The 23921-nt window shown below is 40.1% G+C and overlaps 1 protein-coding gene and 1 long non-coding RNA gene across 4 annotated transcripts in view; one reads left to right on the top strand and one right to left on the bottom strand.

Annotated features, from left to right (window-relative positions):
• Positions 1 to 8368: 8368 nt before the first annotated feature.
• SLAIN1 (SLAIN motif family member 1) overlaps positions 8369 to 23921 on the bottom strand; it is a 51034-nt gene continuing 35481 nt past the window's right edge. For 2 of the 3 annotated variants that reach the window (XM_071741467.1, XM_071741477.1), the window contains 3 exons: positions 14807 to 14971; positions 12827 to 13142; positions 8369 to 9483 (listed from right to left, as the gene is read on the bottom strand). In XM_071741467.1, the coding sequence (XP_071597568.1) occupies positions 9408 to 9483; positions 12827 to 13142; positions 14807 to 14971 (557 nt within the window). In that variant the 3' untranslated portion in view covers positions 8369 to 9407. The remainder of the gene's footprint in view (positions 9484 to 12826; positions 13143 to 14806; positions 14972 to 23921) is intronic. The other variant, XM_071741485.1, reaches the window with a different exon arrangement.
• Positions 13078 to 16695, top strand: LOC139795048 (uncharacterized). The gene is made up of 3 exons (XR_011725369.1): positions 13078 to 13174; positions 15323 to 15439; positions 16562 to 16695. It is a non-coding gene; the product is annotated as an uncharacterized lncRNA (long non-coding RNA).

Here is a 23921-nt window from a genome sequence, read left to right as displayed (position 1 = left end):
ACATGCACTTAACCCAACAAGATAAAAACATAAGGGTCGTAGAAGGGGGAGAGAACAAACAGAGGGGTTGCTTTAAACATCCTTTCTTGTGATGGGAGAGTGCTAGCACCCTCTGTGAGTGTGGAAAATACAGACTGTTGATGCACATGAACTGATAGGAAGTTTAATTTTCTTCAGAGGAATATTATTTCCAGTAATTAGCTTTATTTCCAATCCTCACCTTTACATTCACTTTTGTTTGTCCCATTTTGTTCCATAGCATAAAGATTCAAAACTTTCACCAAACTGCAGAATAAAGAACAAAACTGAATGCACAGTTTTTTCCTTAGAGATGCCTATGCTTAAGGCTGAGCCTTTGCTCATTTTTGTGCATCGCTAGCACAAAATAATCCCATCTCCACGGTATAGATGCGTAGAGGAATATTTTTTCAAAATTAAATTAGAAAGTTCTATTATTCCGTTGCTTTTCTTCATTGCTATACACTCACCTGTATCCATTAGCATCAGAGTTTTTTATTTGCTTCACTGTAGTTCCTGTAAGACCTGACAAATGCCTATACTATGTGAGGCTTTATGACTACATGGCAAGATTGTTAAAGCAAGGATTGCTTAAAAAGAGACTGGATTGGAAAGTAGATAAAAATTATCAGCCCTAGAGAAGATGCTTGGGTAGGACAACCCAGGTTTTCTGATTTCTAGTTTAGTGTCCTATTTCCTCCTGTCTCAGTATCTGTTCTGCAGTTCTCTTGCTTTATTCATACAAGGTGCACAAACACAGATCAGGCAATGCCCTCACATAGACCACCAGCTGCTTCAGGTGAGATTTTTTGGCTGTATTGCATGAAGTCCAACTTGCTCCCAGCTCACAGACACAAGTAGAGCACAGGCATTTAAGTGTGGGCATGTCAGGCAGGTTTTCTGGTGAAAAACTGAAGTTTTCATGAGCTGTGTTTATTCTCACTGTTTTGTGATTTTGTCAGCAGGCTGACACATGTCACGAGACAATTTTTCCCATATCTTTTTTCTCCCAGAGGAAAGGGGAAAAAAACCCATTTCACAACAAACTTATCTGTTCTGTGGAGCTAAGGAAAAGTTTCAAAATGAACAGGCAAACCAGCAGTTTACTCCTGTACAAAGGATTAAAGGAATATACAGGAGATGTACTTTCCAAGTTCTCTTCAAGGAGATGTCCTGCTCTTACGTAAACTGCCTTTCATCTTATCACATATTGTTCACAGTGAGGATATAAAGTAGACAGGATATTGAGTGAGGCTACAAAATGATGCAGAAGAAAACGAAGCTCTTTTTAGTTTATGTTCAGAAACGCCGCTGAAACACTCCAAGATTTCCACATCTCCATTTCTTTCTTGGAAGTACACTTTTGCTTATGCAAACCCGACAAGCACCTGTGATTTATATTTCAAAACAAGACACCAATTTCTTAAGCAAACTGTTGGTTTAGTCTATACAGAGGTTGTGAGAATACTCTTGGTTATACTGCTAAGATTCCCCCAAAGGAGTCCTTCCTTGGGGTGTAGTTTATTTTGCTATGCTGCATTACGGAGTTAAAGAGGAATTTTATGAATATCTGAAATCTTTTAATGAATATTGGCATTTACATTCAATCTGCATTCAAGGATTGGGTGCCAGTGAAAAACTATCCTTCCAATTGTCTGGAATAACTCATTAAATAAATAGCACTTTTCTTCCTGTTTCCTTTGGAAAACAAATCATCGACAATGCAAAACAATCTAAAACATTGTTTTTAACAGAATGTCCTGTGCACTGAGTCTGGAATTCCACTAAAATACAGAATATCAAAAAAAAATTCACTGTCCAGACAGTGATTTTTATTCCAAGTCATTGTCACTCAGTGCCGTTGTGTACAAACTGTTTTTCTGAAACAGATTTTAAGGTAGAAGCTCTACTCCTGGAAACATTCAAGCTTAGGTTGGATGGGGCTCTGAGCAACCTGCTCGAGTTGAAAATGTCCCTGCTCATTGCAAGAGGGTTGGATTAGATGATCTTTAAAGGTCCCTTCTAACCCAAACCATTCTATGATTCTGTACCACCCTGTGGAAACACAATCATTAAAGCTCTTTTTAAATGGATGAAAGAATGCCAGGTGGAAAAAAACTGCCAAATGTCTAATATCAGAGGTGTTAAAGGCTGTACTATTTGAGCTGGATGCAGTGGGAACTGCAAGTACCCAGTGCTTCAGAGAAACATTCCTGTATTGTAAGATTGTGCATAATTATATTTGGCTCCTCATCAAAGAGCATCACTCAGTTTGTTTAAAAATCTCAAGGGTGAACAAGCCATAGATTTGCTATCAGTTATCAGCCACCAGGCTGATAGCACTGAACTAGGTAAGGATATCTTGAAAAGCAAGATAAGCTCCACTAACACTACACATGGCTTCTGGATCAGCTTTTGCTTACATCCACCAGATGAGAGCATGCTTCAAAAGACTCAAGTCCATCTGTGCCCACCCAGGTGGATGCCTCTGTAAATTAAGTGGGATGGGGCCTGTTTTACAACACCAATGTTATTTCATATTGACTGAAAAGATCAGGTGCTGGAAGTGTTCCTTTTTTGGAGGCAGAAGTAGGTTATTTAATGTGTACTCTGATCCCACGAACAGTAAGCCATCAATACAGCAACACCATTTTGTCTGATGCTTTTTTCTTTCTCTCCTGTACAGAAAAATCCTTCCTGTTTTTTTATAATCCTTCCTTATGTGTACATAATCGTTGCATCATTCAGTCCAGTGACTGCCTGGAAAACCATGGATTAAATCAAAACAACTTTTTAATCATATTCTTTGGCTTAAAAAGGTATCACTTTTTACAAAGTGATATTTCTTCTTGAACTTTTACTTCAATTATTTACATTTCAAAGGCACAGAGTGGGATATTAGCAGCATTATGTACAGAAAATGGATTATAACCTGATGCTAGAACCACTATGTATCTCTTAAAGAGGTCAGGAGTCACTACACATTTTGCTAAAAATGAATTCAACACATTTTCATATCTGTGGTGAAATTCAAAAACCACTTATCATGCAATGAAACTATTCTAACCTCATGTAGGGAAAACTGAAAAACAAAGTAGTAGAAACATCCCAGTATCTTTTTCTATTTTCTATTATTGCAAAAATTGATTCCAAAGAGTCCAGTTTAGGAGTGGCGTAGTTGACATCCGCATCACGTTTTCTGCTGCTTCTAGTATTGAAACTTTCAGTCTGGGATACAGATAACAGACTTTGTTTAGTAACATCTGCGTGCAGACTGCAAAGTATGAAGGTTGGCTGAATTGCTAGACCTCAGTTAGGGAATTTGGCTGCAGGCTAATTCTTTCTATAGGTCTGGCCACAAGGACAAAGGAATAATATTTTCTTTTTCCTAGGGGAAAAAAGCAGGAATCTCAGGAGCAAGGAGTAAGCGGAGCAATCAGAAACGAAAAAAGAAATCTTATTTTCATTCTTTTTACTAAAAAAAATAATCACAATAAAAAGTTCAATACTAAATGCATGAGCGCAGAGAAAGATCTACGTAACAGTAAGATCATGTCTGAAAAGGCAAAACATTGTGTTTTGGCTATGCTCACAGAACAAAAACATGTTTGAGTACGATCATCTAGTTGGACTCTGCCCCCAAAATTAGCCTCTTTTAAGCACTCCACTTTAGCAAAGAAAGGAGCAGTCCACTCTCTAGCACCTGGGCAGAGGGCAGCAGACAGTTACAGCATCAGGGTACCACCCATTCAGCAGGTGATGCGCTCCAGGACAGCAAGGGAACTGCTGCAGAGCTCTGGATCCTCACTGCAGTTCCACACCTCATGGCCGAATCTACTCTATGAAGAAGGGATTTTTCTCTTCCCAGCCACAAGACCAACTTACCTGGCTCCACCAGTTTTAAATGTCAAACCCCTCTCCATTAAGAGGGCTGAATTCAGTAGTGCATCACCAAATTACTAATGAGAGAGAGTGATTGCTGTAATAGAGTTGCCTTAATTTTGCATGTTTGTAACACTTTTTTCAAGGATGAGTCACTCCATGGCCTGTGACCATTATCCATTGTCTATCTACAATTTTTGATAGCTGTATCTGGGAACTGTGCACATCTTTTGACTGTGTTGAGATTCCAAGCTTCTCATCACCTCTAGTCAGATTGTTAATCAAAGATACTAACTTTTTAAGTTCTTCTCTACAGAAAGTATGAAGTCTGACCACCATTCATATTCCAAACTTACTAGCATGATTCACAGAGCCCAATCTGTATGCCCACCCATTTTTCACGAGTCAGTGGAAACCAAGATGACCAGTTGCTTTTGTATACATGTACCCATGCCTGTTACAATTTCATACTTTGGTCGAGGTAATACAACAATTAAAAATGAAGAACAAAAGGTGCTAACATCAGGATCCAACTCCAAAAGGCAAAACTGGGCACTATAATGCTCCCAGTACAAGAGTGATGGACATGAGGATGGGCCTCTGCCCAAATGAGGACAGACTTTCCCTGGTAAAGTACACAAGAGTTAATTCTGACACAGAAACGACGTAGTAGTTTTCAGCTAATGCTATGTTCAATGTACCCTGTCATTTATTGTGCCCAGATTTTTAAAACCTCCCATGCAGCATGGAAAACATGCAAAGAAACTGGGACATATTTACATATACTCTTAAATGGACTGGGGAGCCCTATGAGCTGGGTTCTGCAAAAAATACATCATAATAACATTTCAAATATGTACAGAGCTACTGTTCAGAAAATGGCAGCTGCAAGAGGTTTCATACCACGCCTTCTAACCTTCCAACCTTCCTTCTCTGTTCCCCTTAATGGACATTTAAAATATGCCACGAGTGCTGCACCAGGATGTGACTGCCAAGCTTTTAGCAATGCAATCAAAAATGTCATAGGGATTATGCCAAAATTAGCATTTAGGCACCAAAGGACTCCTGGTATCTATTTTTGTGTTTGTTTATGGGAAAGGGCCAAAACCACCTAAGTGCTTGGCTTATATAAAAGACGAATGAGGTTTCCAGAATGAACCTATCTAACCTCTCCCTTCCTTCTTTCCATGCAATGCTCTGCAACAAGTGTTGTTGAACTGCACACATAGAAAGATCATCTCTTGGACCTCTTTAGGTCAAAGCCAACCCCTTGGATTGCACCTGGAAATAAAAGGAAGCCTGGACAGCTCAGAGAGCGATCAGATGTGGCCCTGTTGAGGGACCACCCACTCTGGCATTAACTCTCTTTATGTCCTTTAATTTCCCTTTCACTGTAATAATTCAAATTAACTGCTTACCTTGGCAGGCAGCAGCTGGAAGTCCCAACGAAGACAGAAGATGCACCTGCTCACCAGACTGAACATCTGGGTGGGATCTGCAGGTGGAAGTGAGGAACCCTACCAGCCACAAAAGCACATGTAACCACTGACAGAGGTCACAAGAAAGCTGTGAATCTGAGGAGATCAAGAGTTTGATGTGTAGACAGAAGGAAAAAAAAAAAGACAGCAGAGCAGGCAGGATGCAGGGGGTATTGCAAATGAAATGTGTCTCGGATGGAACAAGAAAATTAAACCAGACCAGAGAGGACATAGCCTTTCCATCACAAAAAAGACAGGGAAAGTCATCCAGGCTCAGCCATTTCCCTTCTTACCCGGAATTTCTGAATTGTTAAGTCATGCCTGAGGACTGAATACCACATATCCGTTTTTAAGAGAGAGTGTGTTATTCCTTGGATCTTTTTAATTATGAAGCCTTACTCATCATTCATAGCAGATGTTTATATAATGTTTTTCATAAAAAGAGGCTATTTTTTAGTATTTGTGTTATCATACAGGCATTGAAATGTTGAATCATACTGGGATTCATACTGTACAAATGCAAAGGGAAAAGACAGGCCTCCATACATCCAACAGATTATGATTTAGGTATAGCAGAAAAAATGCTGAGGCAACATTCATTAACAGGCTGAAGACACTCCCTGTTTGACTGTAGTTCTGCTTTTAGAGGCACTGTACCAGGGAAAAGCATTTGAGGAAGGACCTGAGGGTGAAAAAAACCTGAGTACTTTATGTTAATGAGGAATTCTCCCCAGTGAGGGACACTACAGAAGGGCACTAGGAGATGCTTTGCTTGCAGCAGGCATAGGACAGGCTGGCATCATGGATATAGATAGGGAAAACCACCACTGAATGACAAACTTGTTGTAGGATGGGACAGTGTGCGAGGCTTTGTAAGAGGACAAGTAGCCATATTCCACAGAGAAGAGGAAATCAGTAGCAGCATACCAGTGACCCAAGCAGTGACACAGCCAAAGCAGTCAGACAGGGAAATTACTTTTATTTGGACAGATCTCACATGCTGAAGGCAAAAGATGACTTCAGGTGAGGAGATGACAGGGATGAAACAGGCAATGTGTACCTTCAATTTAGTATGGAAAGTACTCAGGGCTTTAACTGGAGTGCTTTTAGAAAAGTCAAAGGCAGTGCCCCAGTTATGGGTCTGAATGCCTGCAAATGTAAAGTTTTTACACCCAGTGACAAAAAAAGGAAAGGGAAAAAGCCTTAGAGAAAGCTAAGCTGAGACCACGACAATTTGGACAGAAGGAGGTAGGTGATCTTTGGGACACAACAACAAAGACTCAGGAGTGGGGTTTGCATTCGTGGACCAAAAGGGAAGAACCAAAGCGGGGGCAGAGAATTCACAAGTGCTCTTTTGTACTTAGAAATGAAATTCTGGTTGTGAAATACAACTTTGAGTCTATTTCTAAAGAAAACTGCATGGCCTTGATGTTTCCCATTGCCCTGGAGGAGTTTTTTTATTCACAAAATCAAGTGTGACAGAAGTGATTCTGCTGCATATTCCACACAATTTGCTCCCATTGGGACAGTGTTGAGGAACATGAAACTTTGGGCACTGGATCTGCTTTGTCAGTGCTAATCTCAGGGGAAACAGGCAGCACTCCCAGCTACAGGGGGGGGTTTGAAATGAGTGGCTCTGTTTCTTCAAGTGTAGAAAAGCAACTAAGTTGGCCACACCTTGGGTTTCCTCCTAAAGCCTGATGTGACAGATGCTTGACAGAAGCACTTACAACAGCAAAGCTATAAGGTTACCAAACCCTGACACGATGAAAGAATGCATTGCAAGGGATCAAGACAATTAAAAAGAGAAAACCAACTGCATCTTCTCAAAGAGCTCGTTATACCCAGAATGCTCAGCTCTCCTAATTCATGACACAGTTTGTAGTGTGAAGTTTAAAAATCCTAATTACAAACAGCTGGGCACCTTCCTTTAACATGTTGACATCATACACAAACAACAAGGGAAGAAACATTAGCACTGGGTTCAAACGAAGAGCCTGGAAAAGATCTTTAGCAAAAAGAAATATTTTCAAAGTATATACTGCCCTCCTGTGTACAATTCGGTATTACCTCCTATTTTAAAATCTTCAGAGTAACGTGGGGCTGTGGTACCTCAGATAATGTAAGAACAGGGATAAAATCTCGGCAACTAGGGAACAGAGTGAAGAGACAGCTCAGGGCGGGACTGCTGTGGCTGGCAATGAGCAGAAACTCATTCTTACTGCTGGATTCCAGCCACTTTTTTATAGAAAAGATTGTTCTGGTTCCCCAGCACCAGAAGCCAGGGGAGCTTATTCATTTGGGAGGCCCTGCAGCCCTCCTTGTCACAGACAAACAGCAAAGCATCCCCGAGATGGCTCTGCACACCAACTCTGCACCTTATCTAAGCAAGATAAACTGCTGTAGACAACAGATTGGCCACAAACTACCAATTGCTCTAACCAGCAGTAATTTATTCAAAATTTGTGGAATTCTTCGTATGAAGAAAAGTTTGGCACCCTCTGATGAAACATTTACCTGCGCAGAGGTAATTTCCTTGCTGGAATATTTCTTGATACACTGCTCAACAGTTCTGGGGCTTTTTGTTGTTGTTTTGGAGTTTGTTTGTTTGTTTTCCCCAAAAAATGGACTTTAATTGGATTAATAGAACAACAGCTCCTTCAGCAAATTCAGAGCCACAGCAAAAGACTCACTTGGTATACAATGCCCATTTCCCATTGCAAGTCACATTTGCACTTGCAAAATCTGAACATCAAATTGAAAAAAGAAAAAAGAATATCACAAGAAGATTGATTTAAAATATACTTATCTTTTAAGCATACTATGAACTCATAAAAAATTTAATAAAAAAAAAAATTCAGATAAACTTAAGTTACTATTTGTAAAAATCCAGCATAATCTAAATGGTGAGTAATAAAGCCTTCAGGAGTTAAGCACTTGTCAGATGCTAAAGTCTCCCAATGTTTACACGGCACACTCAAGAACAGTGATATTGCTGAAATAGATTCTTTATTTCTGAAACATTCCAAAACAGCAGTATACACAGTTGTAATCAAATATTAAGTCATATGCCATTATAAGAAAGCATTGATTAGTGCAATTGGATTTTGTAAAAGATCTATCAAAAAGGTTTATTCACATTAAAACTCATTTTCCATAAGCAACGGTTAATAAAACGTTACAATTTTATTCTTTGTAATAAAGTACTGAAAACAAAATGTAGTTTTAGAGATCACTGTATCTTTGTAAGTGCAACGTGACTTATGCTGCCACTTTAAATACAAAACACTATGACAATAAATTAACAATTGAACCAACGCTGAAAGACTAACAAAACCATGCTGACCCAGATGGTTGGAAATTTCCAGTGAATGCTACTTTTTTGTGTGTGCGTGTGTGTGCTTCTGCAACGTAAATATGCTGCTTTGTATTGCCAATGGTACAATTTTGTAAGGTATGTTCCTAGTGCTAGAAAAGTACATTACCCCAAAAATATTATTTATGGCACAGAAAAGTTAAATTATCTCTCTGTTGTTCAAGGTTCAAGCAAGTTTAAATGAACTTAAGTATACAAAATAAAATGTACTGGAAACACTAGAAAAAAATTCAAGCACATATGTAAGCCCCTCCTCCCCCCAATTCAAAATAAAATGCATGATGCCTTTACAACTGAATAAATTATCTTAGAATTTCAGGCATAGCTGCCTGACAAGCATTATCTCCCAGTTCTTTCCAAGGAAATATTCTGGAACTTTGCACATATTTAATACTCTCTTCAGTTCCAAATGCCAGCACTGCCATTGTTAGTCTGGTAACAATGCAGCTGTTCAGGTAACTGATTAAGTGCAATATTTAGTATTTGATAAGATGTTTGTTTTTTAAAAATGACACTGCATTATGGATGGCTACATACTAAAATCCCAGGGGAAATAATACTGTGTGACCCTTCTTTCCCAAATCACTGTTACCCAGCCAGCTGGGTAATGAAATCTGCATTCTTTCTTTTCCACTGTTGATGGGCATCCCTCATCAATAGCAGCCATCTCTCCAGTTCCCATCCTTCATCGTGCTGAGTGATGAAAGTGGCTTTGGAGGCTGAAGAAAACTGTATTAAATGAATGACAAAAAAAAGGCATAAGTTATATTTCATATGAAATATCAAGGTAACAAACATTTACTTCTGCAGTGAAGCCACTGGCTTTGTGGCTTGATTGGAGGTATCACTCTGGTATATTTCTGGCTCCATGCTAATGCAAATCTAAAGGTCTATGGTGTAATTAAAGCCACCTCCAATGAGACATCATCACTTCTACAGGTCCCAGCAGGGTAAAATGTTGACAGGTGAAAAAAAGGTCATCTTTAGCCAAGTTGGTTATCTTGGCTATTGTAATTTTATTTCACAAATTATTCAACATACTCTGTCACGTGCTTGATCCCTTACCATAAATACTGAAGTTCCCTAACACAGGACCTATACCAAGTGTTCAACAACCCCCTTTAAGTACCTAAAATATCAATAACTTGGCTACCTAACAGTATGGCCATAGGCATGAAGACAGATTTAGTCTGAATGTACATTTCTCCCTGAACATATAATCAATTTTAAAAAACGAAACGAAACCAGACAACTTTTCCTATTTAAAGTCAAGTTATTACTAAAATTAATTTTCAAGCATTGGAATGGGCTGCCCCGGGAAGTGGTGGATTCTCCATCCCTGGAGATATTTAAAAAGAGACTGGATGTGGCACTCAGTGCCATGGTCTGGTAACTGCAGCAGTAGTGGATCAAGGGTTGGACTTGATGATCTCTGAGGTCCCTTCCAACCCAGCCAATTATATGATTCTATGATTCAGTATAGTATCTTCACCTGATAATCAGAAATACCATTCCTTAGAAATGCTCACTGTGACAAAGATCAGCAGTGAGAAAATCTGTGCTGATGGTCAAATTCTTTCCAAGAAAATTCCATATGAAGCTGTTGCCCTATTTTCCAAGTGAATAAATGAATGAAACAGGGGTCCCAAAGAACTGTAGGCTGGGCTCACATCTGCCTGTGCTTTTAGACTCCTATGAACTTGCCAGTCCCACAGTGCAAAGACCACCTGTCTTCAAGGATTACTGGTCTATGGCAACATATGATGCTGCTAATTTGCATTTAAAGGTGGACTATAAATAACTGGTTTGGGTTGATGCGGTGGGATTTTGGGAGGATGGGAGGATGGGTAGGGTGACCACAGGGGTGGCTCCTGTGAGAAGTTGCTGGAAGCTCCCTTGACTCCAGTTCAAGCCCTAAAACTGGCCAAGGCCAAGCCCTGATTAGCGAAGATGAGTGCACCTCTGTCAGAAACATACAGAAGATGGGGGAAATGAAACCGTAAAAAAAAAGACCAGCAAGGCAGAGAAGAGCAGCAGCTGAGAGAAATGGCAGAACAGAGATATTCCAAGATTGGTGAGGAAGGAGGGGGATGATTTCCCAGCAGCCTGCAGTGAGATGGCAGCCTGTCCCCTGCAGCCCATGGAGGAGCATGGTGGGGCAGAAGGCGGCCTGCAGCCATGGAGACCCCTGCAGCAGGGGAGGTGAGAGGTCAGAGGGACTCATGTCAGAGGGGTTTGTGAAGGACCCTCTCCCAGGAGAGGGACCCTATGTTGGAGCAGGGAAGAGTGTGAGGAGTCCTCCCCCTGAGGAGGAAGGAGATGCAGAAACATTGTGTGGAAAAATGACCCCAAACCCCCACTCCTCATCCCCCTGTGCCCTGAGGGAGAGAAGACAGAGAAATCAGGAAGGGAAGGGTGGAGGAAAGGCATTTAAGATCTCGTTTTGTTTTCTCTTTGTCCTGCTTTGATTTGACTGGTGATACATTAAACTGTTTTGGTTTTTTTTCCACCCAAATTGAGTCTGTTTTGCCTGTGACTATAATTGGTGAGTGGACTCCTCCCTATCCTTGTCTGGATTCAGGAGCTTTTAGTTGTTTTTTCTTCTCCCTGTCCCACAGTGGGGAGGGAGGGGTGAGTAGGCAGAGGGCTTGGTTGTTACCAGCTGGGCCTGAACCATGACAACAGCCCTGTTGCTGATTTGAATCAGCTTCTAATAAAAACAGTGTTGAGAGTACAGTATCTCACCCTCCCACTGAAATGTCTCAATTTTGTTTTTCTTTAATACTGTCTGTTGTATGAAAAGTTATGAAATAGCAAAGGATATCTTCATGGCCCAGAAAGTCTCTTCCTCACATGTTGCTATGAAAGATTGAAGAGCTTTGCAGGAGAACATGGAGTTGTGTAAAGGGAAAAGAAACAAAGCAAGAAAACCCTCTGCTATAAAGAACTCTAACAGAGAGATTTCCAGCAGAGAGCAAAGGCAGTCATAATAGAAATCTCAGGGTACAGTCTTCATCAAAGAAAAAAACCTGATGGCTCTTTATCAAAGTTTCACCACAGTTGGTCAAAATCTGTTGTCTGTCACATCAGTCTAATCCCCAAGTAACTCAACCAAAGAGAGAATGCAAGCAATTGAATTTATTCTGGATCCAGCCAGTACCTAGTGAAAAGCATACAAACTGTGAGAGCTGACAGTGACAGTTCATCCAACAGAAACCAGGTGGTCACGCAGCAGGCCCTCACATGAGGAGGGATGTGTTATAGGAAGAAATAGTTGGAAGAGCTCAGAGAAGCTGATAGAAGTTTGTCTTTGAGAAACTTCATCACCTATTAATTACAGAACATAGAGCTAAGAGTTTAACTCCCAGCTGTGATAAAGCGATTAAAACAGTTTCTTTCCTCGAGCTTATCTTATTGCTTGTCCTAAAAAAACAATAAAAGAAAAAAAAAGGAGGAAAAAAAGAGCATCTGGGGAAAAGGTCTCTTGAAAAAAATACAAAAATGCAGAGCTCACTTCAAATACATGATACTTCAGGATTCTCTGTTTGCCTTTGTCTCCCAGCTGGAACTGAACAGATGCAAGTTCAACCCAAGACCATCCTATACAGGATGTTTCTTTCCTCACAAAGCTGTAATGTCACAAGTTGCATTTTTATGGTCTACTGCCTTTTACTACAAGAGGAATGCAACTCTTGCTATTAGCATACTCTAAAATTTGCTAATCCTGTCACATTGAAACAGCAGCTGGCACAAGTCTGGAAGAAAGCAAGTCACATACAGCAATGATATACAGTATTTCGATTTGTTTTGAGTTCTTACTGAAAGATGGTGATCCATTCTTATTTATATGTGGTTACCTTTTATCAGTTACCAATGTCAACTAGAAACTACCAGTACGCATTGCCCCTAATTCTTTCTGGACTGAAATCTTTACCCATTCAGTGACTCGGTATAGAGAGCTAGAAACTGTTCTCTTTTACAGCCAAGCTTCCTTCTCAGGAGAAAAAAACAAAACCAAACCCACAATATAAGTCAAAGCCATCCACATAGGGAATGCCTGTTTAACTCTTACCTTCGAACTGGCTGTGCAATTTTACTTCTGGGTATGCCACTCCCATTGATGGCCAGCGATGGTCTCGGAAGAGCACTGCGCCCTACAATCCCTTGACTGGCAGTCTTGTTTGGCATAGGGATCCCAGTGTTAGAATATAACTGCAAGTTGTTGGACACTGGAATACTACTGCTGCTGCTGCTACTACTACTACTACTACTACTACTACCTTGTACAGTTGGGCTTACGTAGGCAGTAGCTTTGAGAGGCTGTCTGACAGACACTGGAAAATGTCCCACACTGTGAACTCTGTGTTGAAGCTGTCCTGGTGATGGAACTGCAAAGAGCGGTAGGAAAGCAAGTAACAAGGTCAGTATGAAACAGGTAAGACCAGGCAGTAATGCTGATTTCTAGAGAGATCTGAGTAGGGATAACCACATCACTATGCAATTTACTTGCCAATTATAAACTGCTGGAAAACCCCTTGAATCCAATATCGTATTGTATTCCGTAACTACGGTATGATGCTCCACCCTTACCCTGAACAAAAATCCCACCCCATATTCTTTTTCCCCTCAAAGATGTTTCATTTGGCCGCTAAAAACACACTAATTCCACCTCTGCAATCAGAACTTCAGGAGAAAGTACTGAAGTTATAAATTAATCAGTGTTAGATCACTTAGATTTTTGTGAAGTTACTTGCAATAACCATGTTGTTTAAGGAACATTGGATAAAAGCACTATAAAACATCACAAAAATCTAAGCTTTGTCTATAAAAGTGAAAAAAAAGGTCTTCAATAAATCAGTATATTCTAAGGCTGATGTTATATAAACTATAAGTTAAAATCAATACAACAGGTTCCAGAACCTTTATATATAGATTTTCAACACAATCCTGCCCTCTGGCGTACATCAGACACACATCTGCTTCACAGTCCACGTATCAAAAAGCTAACTGTCAAAAGCCTGAAGCACACAAAGGAACACACTGCACACAGAAGAAAATAAAGATGTTTCATTCAATTAAACAATACTGGCAATATATTGCTATGGAACACTTACCCTAACAGTTATATAGGAAATACTATTAGCTGATAATAAAATTTCAACAAAAATTTCTAATGTCCGATTTTGATGTTTAAGCATAAAGCTTAAATTATTGAAATTAAACCAAAAATGTAACCAATTTAAAAAAACACCCACAGGAAAACATTCTGCCCCTCCCTCCAAAACCTCACAGGATACAGGAGACATATATTTAAGCCTTTCTCCTGCCCATGTCAAGCAAAATCCACTTTTTCCATTTCCATTTTCTCTCAATGTACCTCAGCCACTGTGCTACAAAAGATGGGTTTGGATCTTGATCCTGTTCACACTCTATATTAACAATTCAACATCCACTAGATGAATACTCCCTCCACCTCCCCACCACGAAGCCACCTAAATAAAAGTAATTAAAGAGTCATTTTAATTCCCTGACTCAACAAGTTTATTGTACTTGACAACATAACCCTCTATTTACTTCCTTTGCTGGGAATAAAGTGGCTCAGCTTTAGTGGGAAAGAGGTCATATATTTTAGGACCGTATTTCCACAGCATACAGTAAAATGAGCACTGGATAAATTATGAGGAAAAGTATTTTTCAGTTCTAGTATCAAAACTAAAAATGTAAGCTTATATCAATTAATTGCATTGTTGGTGCTTCAACAGTACTACTACTACTACTTACTATTATTTTAATTTTAATTTTTAAGTCGGAGCAATATGTGAATAGGCAAAGAAAAAAAAGAGTTGATGAAACTCTCAATATTGCATAACAAGATCAGAAGAATTTGCTTTTCAAAACAGAACCCTTAAAAAAAATGAGCTATATTAAAATGTGGTGCAAAAGGAACACAGTCTGCTTTTAATTTTTCATAAAGCAGAGGGTCAGTGACCAGAACATTTATTTTACCATTCCACTGTCTCCTAGAACGCAGTCAAAGAACACGAGTACTTACTACATGACTGCATCCTCGAAATCCCATTACTGGCTCCATGCAAATTGGAGTCAAAGCTCTGACTGTTCCTCACAGTGACTGGAGAACTAGCAAAGCCAGCAGTGCTGTTGATGGTTGGGGTACTTGGCATCCGAGCAAGGTTGGGCATGCTTCTTCGAAGTTTATCTGAAGCAAAAGAAGACAGCGTTTAGAGTCATCTCAGACTTTCCAGCAAACACAAGCAGCCTCTGAATAATTTCTGCAGAAGATCAAAATCAAAACAAATTACTTCAACACAACAGAAGGTTTGCTCTGCAGGAAAACTATGAACATGTTATTGACAACGTACAAATTAAACCTTTCTGACTACTGTAACAGCACCATTATTCCCAAATAGTTTTAAAAATACCAATAGGTAATACATTTTGGGAATAAGAAGGATTTAAACACTGAATTGTCGTAATAAGAATGAGCTTTGTGTAAATGTGTAAAGTAGGTCAGATGAATCATGCCCTAAATGTGCCTGTTTCTTTGCAGTGAATACAAAGCAAGGCTACAGTGACAAAGCCAGATGCCGGTACCTACACCAGAGATGTCTGAAAACAGGGGAGATTAATTCATCCTAGGTGACTGAAGTCTTGCTTTCAGATGCCAGTGAAATGCTAAAAATTTCCATTTGGTACCTAACCTTATTAGCATGTTAAATTTCTGCAGGCAGCCACGTGCAAAACCTGCTAAGTATTGATACTGTTCAGTTGCTTGGAGCCCTGGGATAGTACCATGATTGTCAGATCTGGTGGTTGTCACTCCAGTCCCACCTGTGGTACTTGATTTGAATTTTCAGAACACACCTGTAGGGCCTTTCACATAAAGAAAATGTTTTGGGAGAAGTTCAATAGCTAAGTCAAGTTATCTCAGAGGTCAGATGATGTCTGCAACACCACTCACACTTGATTTGGAGAGAGAAGACAAAATGAAATCTGACATCTCAAGAAAACTTCCCAACCACAACAGCATTAAGTAATCTAAGGTGAAGCTCTTTTGTCCTCTTCTGGCCATAGGGCTAAAGGGAGATAACCCAGTTTTGTATCATCACAAGAGACTGGTAGGGACATAAAGGCTCACACTGAATGATCTGGTCTGACTTGATTCCTGTGAGCTGACAGACTTCAGTAAAGCACGGCTGTCAGGAAAGAGCAGTCATTTGTTGTTATTGAGAACACCATTAATGCAGGCCTCGTGGCCACGTTCAGGAGCACAAATGCTGTCCCTGCTGCATGGCTACATTTCTCCCAGTACGGTGGTCAGTGTGGAGGCCACCAGCTCTTGCCTGAGCCCTAGGCTCCAGCTCCTGGCAGACAGAATCACAAAATGTTAGGGCTGAGAAGGCTTGGGCCAGGATAGAGCTAATTTTCTGTCTTGTGATTTTGTTTTCAGCTAAGTCTCTCTCTCATCAGTAGCTGGACTTGCTGAAATTCACAGAAAGTTTCTCAGTCAGTGTCAGCTTCTAGAACTGATGATGCTTGACATTTGTAGTTACAGCTAGAGACTGGCCTGCAGAAACCAGGCCACTGCTCTGTTCTGAAGAACATCTTATGCTTCAGAAAGTGGACGAGAGTAAAAGGGTCACACCTGCAACTCTCTTTCAGGGAGGACCAGACAAGACAGATGACCAAAACTGACCATCCCATACACATCGTACTCAGTATAAATTTGAAGGATCACAAGGATCCAACCCCCTTTGACTTTGCCTTCACCCTTTGTTCTTCCCTTCAGCCCTTCTTCCCCTGTCCCTGTTTGCTTCAGCACCCTGGGAGGATTCCAACCCTGTGTCTGCCTCTGGTCCTGATCCGTGCCAGCCTGAATCTGTGAGTTCCTGCCTCCAGCTCCCGACTGCTGCTGACTCCAGGATTCCATCCTGGACTTTCCCAGGGCTGCCACCTCGGTGGTGACGTGAGAATTAGTGGGAAAGGGGGAAGGGTTACTGGGGGGGAGGAATGTGGTATTGATTTTCTGTATATTTGTATATATTTAACAATTCTTCCTTTTTTACCATTACTGTTTCATTAAAGCTGTGTAGTTTAGTTTCCAATCGGTAAGTCTCTCTCCCTTATTCTCTCCCCTTTCTTTATCAGGGAGGAGAGGTGGATTAATAGAGAGCATCTGTCATTTGGTTAATTGCTGGCCCAGCATTAAACCATGGAGATCATCTAGTCCAATCCCCCTGCCAGAGGAGGTTCACCTGTAGCAGGCTGCTCAGGATTGCATCCATGAATTTTTTGAATGTCTCCAGAGACGGAGACTCCACAACCTATCTGGGCAGCCTGTTCCAGTGCTCTGTTACCCCTACAGTAAAGAAGTTTTTCCTTATAGTTTGGCTGAACCTCCTGTGTTCCAGTTTGTGATGACTGCCCCTTGTCCTGTCACTGGACACCACCATTGTCCTGACACCTGCTCTTAGACATTTATAAGCTTTGATGAGATTCCCCCTCCCCTCAGGCTTCTCTTCTTCAGGCTGAACTCAGCGTTCTCAGCCTTTCCTCATATGGTAGATGCTCCAGTCCCCTAATCATTTTAGTGGCTCTGGGCCAAATTCTCTCCAGTAGTTCCTTGTCCTTCATGAACTAGGGAATCCAGAATTGGATGCAGTATTCCAGATGGGACCTGCCCAGGGCAGAGCAGAGGGGGAGGATAACCTTCCTCCACCTGCTTGCCACACTTGACACACCCCAGGATGCCACTGGACTTCTGGACCACAAGGGCACATTGCTGGCTCATGGTCATCCTGTTGTCCACCAGGACTCCCAAGTCTTTTTCCACAGAGCAGCTTTCTAGCAGGTCAGCTCCTAATCTGTACTGGTGCATGGGGTTATTCCTCCCTAAAGGAATGCTTCCAGATACCTGCTTCCAGTTTTTAGACTACAAAAGAAAGCAAGGCTATGCTAGTCCTCCAACAGGGAACCACAACTGCTCTCTCCAACGGGAAGCTGGGCATTTCATGATTGTTTTGGATTTATGCACAGGAACAACACAAGACACATGGTTTGCAATTGGCTTGGCATCAACCACTTAGCTCACACAGGGCAAGCTCAGTCCGTGGAACCAACGAACGGACTTAGGAGTCTCTGTTTATTAGTCCATATAAATATATAACCTATTTAGCATCATCCTGAGCTCCTCTAATCCTTAAAGCTGCTAACGACTGATGAGTAATAAGAAGTGACAGTACAGTTCTATCTATACAAGGTATTAGTAGTCACCAACAGTAATTTCAAAATACAAGATGGCTATATAACTCCAGCAAACTGAATCACAGCAAAGCTACAACTCCAGCTTTGTTTTAATGACTACTGCTCATGATAAGAACTGATACGGAATCCTGCAAATAGTCAAAAACATCTTTGTTTTGGTCCAACATTTTTAATATCCTCGCGTCCTGAGTCCCAGTCATTAGTGATTATCTGTCCTTGAATCTGTATCATGCACCCCAGTCCTGTAATGATGAGACACCCTTTCCTTCCATCTCAATTAAGGTGGACTTTCAGTTAACACAGATGATCTGACATAGAAAACTACTGCTATCTAGGAAATAGCTTAAGTATTCCTGTAAGTTATATACACTACATTTTTAATATTTCTGAAAACAAACAGTAGGTCTGGGTGGTAAGCTAGAAAGGAGTTCAGTGCAGGAGAAGAAAATTTAAGGTTTGAGGAGTTCCTGGAAACTAGATGGCAGCCAAATCCTAATAAAGAACCAGTCTGAGGGTAATCCCTCAGAGGGGGATAAGAGGCAGTGTGCTTCCATAACTCCTCACTGACATTGACAGCTGAATCTCTCAGTGGTACAGCAATGAACATTAGCAAAGGGATTACCACCATGCTTCAGTCAGGTGGTATTAATATCACTGATATAACAATGACACAGCAGTTATTGGCCTTCCAAAACTGCCCTGGGGATACTAACAATGGCAAGCCTATAGCTACTCAATGTCCTTATTTCTGAAATACTCATGATTCTGCAAGTCTTCTTGGTAGAAAATTCATGAATATGGCACCTCTGTAGCTACTGTTACTTTTGAAGCCCTGGCCTACCCCTTAACTTCATAGGTCCTTCATTCCTAGATTAACATTAGAGCAGTTGGTAAAAAAAAAACAGTCTAAGGAGCAGGATGGTGGTAGGGAAGATGGCACTGCATCAAATAGCTTTTTGTCTAATACTATCCTTATATCATGCTATATAAGGAGAATTTCTTGGATTCTACATCCTCTTCTACTCAAGGACTGCATCAGCCACCACTGGCATGATCTGCACCTTGAACTGCCCCATGGATGCAGCTACAATAGCAGGAAAAAAAGGCACAGAAGTAGCTTGGGTTTCCTCCATCTCATGGGTGGCCATGTCTTTTCTCTTGTATTCACTCATCCCTTCTTGTTCCAGCAGTCTGCTCTGCTGATTCATTCAGTCCTCAGGCAGCAGATTCCTGTTGCACCTGCAAAATTTCACCCATCCAGCAGTTATGTTACTTCTTTAATGGGTCCTTGGGTCTGCTGAGATAAATGGCCCTGAAAAGTAACAAAAATAGCAGGCCAGTTTTGTGTTTCGGGAAAACCCATAAACGTTCATCTTGATGGCATTTTGCAGCTTTCATCTCCTTGGATGATGCATCCTCTTTCATCTCAAAATTTTTTCTGTCAACTATTCCCCTCCTAAGAACAGCAGGACTCCTGCAGACAATTGGTTTGTGAATGAAATGCTGGCTCTTGTGAGCTTGATATACAGACACAGAAGGTAGGAGCTATGTGATTTTAATATTATTTCAGGCCACTGAAATGTAACTAGATACAAACTTGCTGGAAATACAGGAGAAGAAAAAGAAATATTTTTCCAAGCTGCTAGTAGCAAACCTTCCTTTTGTAGAGCTCTTTGCTCTCCCAAGACTAACAAGAAAATTAACAGACAAGTAAAGCTGAGCTTTATTCCCGTATTAGAAGAAATTTACCCAAATAGTCCTGTTTATGATATACAATGGAATTTGATACAATATCCACTACTTCTTCAGCACTACTCTGGTACAGTAGCATGCTTAAAAAAATCATTAGCTGTTTATAGTTTGTTCTGTTAAGAAGACGGGGATATTAACACCAGCAAGGAAATCCAAACCTATACCTTCTACAGCACCCAAAGGTATTGTGATTTACTACTGAGTCTCAACTATAATGTAGGCCTAAATGTGATGCTTAAGTAGGATGCAGCCATATGAAAGATGACAGATGTATCTTTGCCTTTGCCAGTCTTCTTTGGGATGTAATAGCATGACCTACAGGCATGGTATTGCAGAGATATTTGAAAGTGTGAAGGAAATGCAAGGCTAGGTCATGCAAGTGAGTTAATAATCAGTTCTTGGGGACTACCACCTTCTCAGATTAGTTCATGCATATAAACACATGCTGGTCACTTCATGAGTGATCAAGGTGGCACAGGTTGCCCTTGTTTCCCATAGCTGCAGCAGAATAATAGACTAAAAATCATATAAGGCATGCTTATGCTTTTTCCCCTGTGTGACATCCATACTGAACTGCCTGTTGTCCACAGCACAGGAAAAAATAGGAATTGGGAAATACAGGGTCCTCTGCCCTCAACTGAAAATGTCCATGAGACGAGCACTCCACAGCAGAGATCATATTCAGCAGTAGTGAGAAAGATGTCAAAAAGCAGGCAAAAGTGTTCCTTATTTGCCAATCATTCCATGAAGATGCAGTAAAGACAGCAGTTTGCCTCTTACCCAGCTGCTTCAGTTCTGATTTTTTCCTAGGAATTCTTCCCCCAACACTGTTTCTTCTCTGGTCAGCCTGGGATGGGTGGCCCAGCTTCTTTTGGCAGGACACCAGAAGAGGCAGCACCTGTCTTCAGTCTTCTGTTCTCAGCATTGCTGGTGGCTGCACCATTCCACCACATTGTTTTTGTTTTTTTTTTTAATTTCCCTGACCTAGTACTATCACCAGCCAAAGATTAATGTAGCGTGCAAAGCTGCTCCAGAAGAGGTGTGCACTTGGTGAGCTGCCAGACCTGGAGTTCTGCAGTGGTTCTTGTTAAGTATCATCTTCTCTCTGCCAAGATACCTCATCCAGTAAGGCTCTTCAAGTTGACTCTAATGTTAATTGTCTTAATACACATTTATTCATTCATTATTATTCACTGCAAGCACTATCAATGTTTTATTTCAACAAAGGACCCACAGGCCTGGCCAAAAGTTAAGAACATGATACAGTGAGTCATAATTATTAGTGTCTCGGAGAAATCTTTATCACCATTTAAGGTAAGTTACAAGTTTCTTATATATATTTAAATCCTTCACACAAACCCTGCAAATTCAGCTCTGCCTGATCTCTATTGTGTGCATAAGTAAGTTGGGGAAAACCCATTATGAAAAAAATGTGCTCTTCTAGTTTAAATATTATGTCCTGCGTTATATAGATAATCACTTTGTTCCAAAATTGTTAACAAACCTGTAGACACAATTACAACTTCACTTTAAGGGATTAATTTATCTTCCTCATCCTTGAACACCTGAGTTTAGTATCTGTATTACATTAGTTATAACACCTATGACAACCCATATATACCAGGGTCTAGTTAAAGGTCCTTGGAATTGTCAACTGATACGACAGGGATACCAGTATGGTGAAACAGAAAGATTACAACCTAAAATGAAGTCTTTCAGTTAAGAGAGAGACACCATTCTTCATAATTATCAATACCTACATTTTACTAATACTGAACACTTTCATTTTATTTAGAATTATTCTTTCATCTCACGCTGGCTTCACTGGCATGTTTCTCCCTCCAGACTATTGCAATAAATTAAAGATTTTTCCATTATTCTTCCATGACTTTTACCCACTATTCTCAACATCACTTCAAAGGTGATTAAGTAACATTTTAACCTCCTTTTTTTTTATATAAAGTGTCTGTAACAATTTCCTATGGAGAATTGTCCCTTCATTGCTGAATGAAAAGTCATGAGCAGAAAAAAATGTGCAAACCGTTAAGAATAAGAATTTTCCAGAAGAACAGGCAGTAAATTAACTCAAAACAAGTAACTTCTAGAAAATAAAAGCAAGATTTTTAAAGTGAATGGTATCCATGACCTGTTTATGAAGTTATCAACCTAACTAACAAGTTAAAAATCAACATGAAAAGCTAATGGAAAATATGAATTTAAAGTAACCAGATCACACATACTGCTACTCAGCAAGGGATGTATTTTTCATCTATCCTTTTTTTTCTGCATTACAATATACTTCTTCCCTAGGTGGAGTAATTTCTTATTTCTCAAAGGTTCCAATTTCCACATATTATGCCAACAGGCACTTTAAAAAGCACATGAAATAAGGGGCATCGGGATAACAATTTGCCAGTAAGCTTATCTGAAGATCTTGAAAGTGGACATGAACACAAGAAGATCAAATCTCACTTTTCAGTATCTTGTCTACCCTGGATCCTGATTATTCTGTTTTTTTTCACAGCACTATGGTTCTATTATTTCTGGTTTCAGAAATACAAAAATCAACATATTAAAAAAAGGAAAAAAGTGACAAAACAGAAAAAAAATTGTAAGTTAAAATGAGATTACTTGCATACAAGTAATATGCATATATGTACATTTATGGACAATATGAATGAAAAACATTTTATGAAATATGGTGATACTTTTTACATGAAAATGACAAAATATGAATTATTCTTAATATTAATAGAGTTAATTGCAACATTTTAAGCATTTAACCATGAACTGCAAATTAGAGGGTGGGGAAAGAGTTGTACACTTAAATCTTTCAATTGCCAACATACTAAAAGCTTTGTTTAATTATAAAATGTACACAAACTAGATAGACTCGCTTTAGCTAATTGCAACAGATACTTAAAATCTCTTTACCCCCTGCCTCTGTCAGATCTGCTTTATATGATCTATTTCTGACATACTACCCAATTACAAAAACCCTGAAAACCAGAATGCCTTTAAAAAGTTCATAGATGTAATTTTTCTGACATACCTCATCATTACAGACGATTCAGGTGATTTAAGGAGAGGGCATAATTAAATAAGAGACAAAAAACAGATTTCATGCAACTCTCTTCTATCACTGTTTTCTTGCCAGAACTGGAAAGAAAACTTACTAGAAAGCAAAGATGAGACACACTACAAGCAATAGTGTATGGTAAAAATGTTTTAAGTGGTAACAATAGGTATGTCTACAGCTTATGCTACAAGTGGCCCGAAATACACCTTAAGCACATTTCAATGTATTTTACATCTTACCACATGTAGATGTGCACACATTTGCCACTCTCTGTCAGCATTTACCAGGAGCCTTTTAGTGCAGCAAGCTGCTGGGGACTGGCAGAAAAATGGGACTGGCACCATTCAGACAGACCATGTACAGATGGAAGAAGGTGAGAAAAGAACACAGGCCTGAGAGCAAGGTCTCAGTGGTGTGGTATTTTAAAACAGATGCATGGTAGTGTTTTTTAAAACACATGCACAGTAATTTAAAACAAGGCTAGAGTGCCAAAATTACAGCAAGGGGCAGCACTTTGCTAAAACCTATTGTCAAAAACAATGTGTAAATTCAAAATTATGGCCCCAAACACAGCTGGAAAACATCTACAAGAGCACTCTCACTCCAAGCACAGGCAGGAGATTATTACCAGGGCATCAGAAACACCAGGCTGGTAATCTCTCTGCTGCCTAAAATGCAATCCTGTAGATGAAGAACAACCACTGGCAACAGTGAGAGATTACCTATGCACAAGTCAGTGCCTACGTATAGATACAACCTGCTATTTGAGAGACACTGGTTTGTCCATGCCATCTAAACAGCCCTGACAGATGGTGATGGTGAAGCCAAGCAGGGCCCATCCAGCACTAAATGTCTGTATCTACACAAGAGCATATCTCAGCATCTAAATGTAGGCACTCCTCATCAGGCAACCAACATACTCTTAAAAGAACTATTAAGGTTTTTCAAGCTTGTCACACCTTCAGCATATTTGTTCCAGTGAAAGTAAAGTTAGAATAAGAACCTCAACTAGCATACCATATCAAAAAATCCACTAAAAGCAGGTAGGACAGCT

Source organism: Heliangelus exortis, chromosome 1, assembly GCF_036169615.1.
Source record: "Heliangelus exortis chromosome 1, bHelExo1.hap1, whole genome shotgun sequence".
Taxonomy (NCBI): Eukaryota; Metazoa; Chordata; class Aves; order Apodiformes; family Trochilidae; genus Heliangelus; species Heliangelus exortis.
This window is presented reverse-complemented; position numbering and strand designations above follow the sequence as displayed.